We start from the raw sequence: 5,614 nt of genomic DNA on the forward strand, positions 1-5,614 counted from the left end.
GAAACACATTGTTTTCTTAGAGTAACCTGGGCCTCATATTCTCCAACGCCATTGGAAGTGAAAGAAAGGTTGGGTGGGGGAAAAAGAAAAGTGCTTTGTAAGTTCATTTTCGTTGTCAGGAGAGCTTGTGGTTTAGGTTCTCCGCAGAGGCAGGAAAACTTCAGTCACGTAGCAAATACCCCACTGAGTGCGTATGCTGCACAGATCTGTTGCTGCGCATGGCTGTTGCTGCGCATGGCTGTTGCTGTGCATGGCTGTTGCTGCGCATGGCTGTTGCTGCGCATGTCTGTTGCTGCGCATGGCTGTTGCTGCGCATGCGCCTTTCTGCCCACCTTCTGTCTAGGCAGATCTCTGCAAGGAGAGGTTGTGTCTCCGTTCTTTCCGCCATCTTCGTTCTTTCTCACTGACCGAGACTCAGCCGGTAGGTCTGCAGAGTGGTCTTCCTGGTAATTTAGTTGTGAGTGAATGTGTGGAGGAGCCAGCGGGCTTAGGACAGGTCCCGTGGCACAGTCCGTGGCTTTGAGGGAAAAGGGCCTTGCGGTGGTCCTCCGGCTTCCCCCAGGTCGTGATGCAGGCGCCATGGGCCGGTAATCGTGGCTGGGCTGGAACGAGGGAGGAAGGTAGGCCGCAGAGGGGGTAGATCGCCTGAAGATGGTGCGAGTCCTGGGGGTGCTGTTAGAGGTGTCTGAGTCCCGAAAACGCCTGGAACTCTCTGAGGGAGGACAGTTTCTGGACTCTTCATTAGGGATGCGAGAAGGGATGGTGTGGATGGTAAGGAAGGGGCCAGAAAACTGGGAACGCTGTGGGCTGGTGACTACGGCCCCGAGGTCTGTAGAGTGCCTGGCAGAGGTGTCCAGTGAGGAACATAACCTTAACTCTGTGTCGCAACTTCTCATCTCAGCCATGGACCTCATGGAAAGGAATGGGTGAGGCTGTGCATTCCAACAAAACTTGATTTTTCGGGGAATGGGGGAGGAGGTGGTGGCCCTAGTATATCAGAGTGGGACGAAAGCAGCAGTCATTTCAGTTTCAATTTTCTGCCCGTTTTTTTCCTAAATGTCTAAATGATGGAGAGTCTAATTGTGAAGCCAAAACTCAGAAAAGTCCTCTGTCTTTTGCTATGGCGTTAAGGTGATTTCTGTGCCTCTTCGACTATGATACAAACAAATCTGTCCTTAGTTTGATTGGAAAGCATGCGTACTTATCAATGCTCTGTGACTTAGTTTGAAAATATTTTCAAAATTAAAAAAGTACAAATCACCGTTTTGCCATGGAATGTTCATATATGTAGCTAAGTTCTTACACACTTTTTCCAAATAACAATATTTTGTTTTCAGTGAGCGATATGAGTGAGCATGTAACAAGATCCCAATCCTCAGAAAGAGGAAATGAGCAAGAGTCTTCCCAGCCAGTTGGACCTGTGATTGTGAGTCCTTTAGCATTTGATGTTTTCTATTAACACATTTTATTTTAAGAAATATTTTTCTGCAAGTGTACATGCACTGATACAGGTGTTCCATGCTAATAAAAAATGATGATGGCATCTCATGAAGGCAACTTTGGTTCAGGAATATTATATTCTGGTGTTGCCTTATGGATATGGATATTTTACTCTCTCTCTCTATATATATCTGTTGGAAAATGTCTTTAGATTTATGATTCGATGCACATATGCATTTGTGTGTTTATATTATTGACTTTTTATTCACACACACACTTACACCCTTAGGTCCAGGAGCCCACTGAGGAAAAACGTCAAGAAGAGGAACCACCAACTGATAATCGGTATTGCACCTAGTGGGGAGATCAAAAATGAAGGAGCACCTGCTGTTCAAGGTGAAGAGAGAGTGGAGAATAATGCTTATGGGTGGTGGAGGTATATTTACGCATTATATTTTGTGACATACCAGTAACAGGAGGACAGAAAACATTAGCAAGGAATCTTAAACATTTCTTACTGCTGCTGTGCGGAGGGGTGGGACAAGGACACATAAAAAGCCACAAACTTTCCTACCATTTTGACGGAGGCTTTTTATTGATTGGGTATTTGCATGGTTGCTGTAAACCTTTGAGTGTTTTCCAGAGTTCCTGTATGGTTTGTTCAGCCATTTTCTGTTTTTTGTTTTGTTTTGTTTTATGCTTCTGTGGAAGAATGGCAGCTTGCAGCTTCCTAGTCTGCCATCTGCGGACATCTCATGTATTTTTATAAGATACTTTTTAACACATTTATTAATGCTTCCTCATGCTGTGTAATATACTAAGTGCTGGAGATGTCAGTGCCAAATTTTTGCCTAAAGCTCATAGTCGAGTCAGACTGACTCAAACAAATCACTGATTTAATGTGATAAGAATAAGAACAAATGAGTACAAAAGGAACAAGTAAGTTGTCTAGGGCCAGCCTTGGGAAAGGAAAGGGCAATGTTTGAACATCTCTGCTTTCCTGCTTTTCTGGCAACAGACTTCTGAAATAATTAGCCTACAGGTTTTTATTTCACAATGATGAGGGAATAAATATTATTTCCTCGTTCATAGTTCATATTTTAATTCGTAAATTGACGACTTTTTATCTTTAAGGGCCTGATGTGGAAGCTTTTCAACAGGAACTGGCTCTGCTTAAGATAGAGGATGCACCTGGAGATGGTCCTGATGTCAGGGAGGGGACTCTGCCCACTTTTGATCCCACTAAAGTGCTGGAAGCAGGTATGTTATTCAATAAGATGCAAATTGTAGGGTTTCTATCTTCACAATATTGTATTTTGTGTGACACAGAGGTAAAATTACTGCTACTTTAATATCATACTTCACATCTAAAGATTCTTTGAAGGTAGTTCAGACCCCAAATGGCTGCCTTACACACTATCAGAGATAGAAGGCCAGGTGTGGTGGCTCATGCTTTTAATCCCAGCACTTTGGGAAGCCGAGGCAGAAAGACCACTTGAGGCCAGGACTTCAAGAGATAGAATAAATTGGGTCAAAGCTAATTGAATTACGATATGAAAGATATGAAACATGCTAAGAGAGTAGATTTTGAGTGTCTTCACAGCTATATGAAATAATGCATATATTAATTAGGTTGAGCCATTTTACAATGTATGTATATTTTAAAACATCATGTTTTACATGATAAATATATATGATTTCATGTGTCATTTTTAAAAGAAAGATAAGAAAAGGTTTTCTAACTTTTGAATGTAAGTCATTTAACCAACAGCCAATAATTTTCAGGTATTTTTACAGAGGACTGTTTTTAACAAATACATAACATGTTTATGATAAGCATCAGTTTATGTTGTAATGTTAATTGTGCTGGTAATGTCTTAAAGCTAGTGTGGGGGTTTTCAGTTTACTGTATAAACTGAAATGCTTTTAAGCATGTTGAGAGGCAGGAGTACCAATGAAAATAGTGACAAATGTTCACTACTTAAAGCAATGTCTAAACTAGTCCAAAGTAACATTTTAATACTTTTTCACAAGATACACAAAAGTAATACTGACTTTTCTATTTCCTGCACTTAGGCAGTTCTAAGCATATTCTATATTCAGAGTGTTATTTCATATAAAAAAATTTAAATGATACTTTAAAAATATATTTTTTTCCTTAGGTTTTTGTTTGGTTGAATTTTTACTAAAAGTATAGGCATATTTTTACTTTCCACTTACACATATAAAATAGATTCACTTGATTTAATTCATTCTGTACTTGAACAGTCTCTTTGTTATTCTACTAGAAAAAGTGGCATGCATTAAAAATATTGTTAATATGCCTGGAAGTCTACCTTCTGAGTTTATTCAGAGGCTAACTGGATGTAAGCTAAAGGGACACCCTCAGGGTTCTGATTTTAGTTAATCAACACTGTAGTTGTATACTTCTAGTGTCATCTAAATAGAAATCTGCTGAATAACGTGCTCTAATTTTATATTTATATTATAGGTGAAGGGCAACTATAGGTTTAAAGCAAGACAAATGAAGACTGAAACCAAGAATATTGTTCTTATGCTGGAAATTTGACTGCTAACATTCTCTTAATAAAGTTTTACAGTTTTCTGCAAAGACTTCTGCACTTTTTTGTTAAATTTATTTCTAGATTTTTAATACTCTTGAGAATTGTATCTTTTATGAAAATTTAAATCCTGTGTTTGAGATGGTATATAGAGAGAACATGTTGGTACATTGATTTTCTATCCTGCAACCTTTCTAACTATGCTTATTAATTCCAAAAGTTTACCTCTATATCCTTTTGGATTTTTAACATACACAATTGTATAATCTTTTAATAATAACAGGTTTCTTTGCCATTTTTAACATTATTCCTTTTATTTACTTTTCTCATTCATGGTAGTGGACAGAATTTCCCAGTATAATTTGAATACAGTTGGTGGTTGTAGACATTCTTGTTTCTGATCAGAAACAGATCATTTTCCACATTTCACCTTAATGTTTACTGTACTTTTCTTGTAGGTGCAGTTTATCAGAGTAAGGAAGTTCTATTCCTGGTTTGCTAAGAGTAGTTATCTTCAGTATATGTTGAATTTTATCAAACACTTGTAGTGCATCTATTCAGATGATCATAGGAATTTTTTTTTTTTTTGAGACAGAGTCTCACTCTGTTGCCCAGGCTGGAGTGCAGTGGCACGATCTCAGCTCACTGCAACCTCCGCCTCCCAGGTTCAAGCGATTCTCCTGCCTCAGCCTCCCAAGTAACTGGGATTATAGGCGCCTGCCACTGTGCCCGGCTGATTTTTGTATTTTTAGTAGAGACGGGGTTTCACCATCTTGGCCAGGCTGGTCTCGAACTCCTGACCTCATGATCCACCCGCCTCGGCCTCCCAAAGTGCTGGGATTACAGGCGTGAGCCACCGCACCTGGCCTTCTTTGCATTATTTCCATGATAATTTCTTTTGCCTCTTTCTCTGTTCTCAGTATCCAGAGATTTTCTTAATCTACATCACCTTTATTAAAACTTAAAATTGTTTCACTTTTGTCTTTCATTGAATGCTTTTTTATTTGCTACCTAATTTCTAAGAGACTTTTAAAACTACTTTTTCTTAATTGATAACTGAAATAAAAGTATACAGCTTAACCAATTGAGCTCTCCTGTTGATACCAAAGTGAAGGCAACTTCCTAAAACACATTGGATACTCGTTTTTTCCCTCTTCTATGGAAGGATGTTCACGGCACTGGACTTGTATGTTGCCCATAGACTTGCAAGCACTGCCACCCCCCGCCACCAACTTTGACAACAACCTAAATTTTTTTTTTGAAAAGGATAAAAGCCCATGGGGAGCAGGGATTCTTAAGTTGTACTGACTTTGGTTGGAGTGCTTTGAATGAACTAAGTAACTAAGTTCAATTTGGGGCACGCTGAAACTCAGGGAAAGCTGATTTCTGCTATTCTCTCCAAGTCATCTGATGACTGTCTTTGATTCAGAAATTTGGGTGTGGAGGCACTCGAAGACAGAAAACTTGGGCAATGAGTAAAGATGGAGAGATCATTGTTTTCTCCAGAGAGAAAGATAAACCCATAAAGTCTGGTCTATTTATTCTGAAGTCTACCCATTAAAGGTGATTGAAAATGTTTTTCTGTTGCTCAAGCTTTGGATCATAGACTTTTG

At 39.3% G+C, this 5,614-nt stretch overlaps 1 protein-coding gene across 1 annotated transcript; it reads left to right on the top strand.

Annotated features, from left to right (window-relative positions):
- Window positions 1-346: 346 nt before the first annotated feature.
- PAGE5 (PAGE family member 5) lies at window positions 347-4,037 on the top strand. The gene is given in 6 exon segments (XM_055375982.2): window positions 347-421; window positions 1,338-1,426; window positions 1,730-1,782; window positions 1,784-1,836; window positions 2,575-2,700; window positions 3,932-4,037. Coding segments are annotated over 5 exon segments (330 nt in total). The 5' UTR covers window positions 347-421; window positions 1,338-1,345; the 3' UTR covers window positions 3,949-4,037.
- Window positions 4,038-5,614: the final 1,577 nt, after the last annotated feature.

Source organism: Gorilla gorilla, chromosome X (assembly GCF_029281585.2).
Source record: "Gorilla gorilla gorilla isolate KB3781 chromosome X, NHGRI_mGorGor1-v2.1_pri, whole genome shotgun sequence".
NCBI classification, from domain to species: Eukaryota; Metazoa; Chordata; class Mammalia; order Primates; family Hominidae; genus Gorilla; species Gorilla gorilla.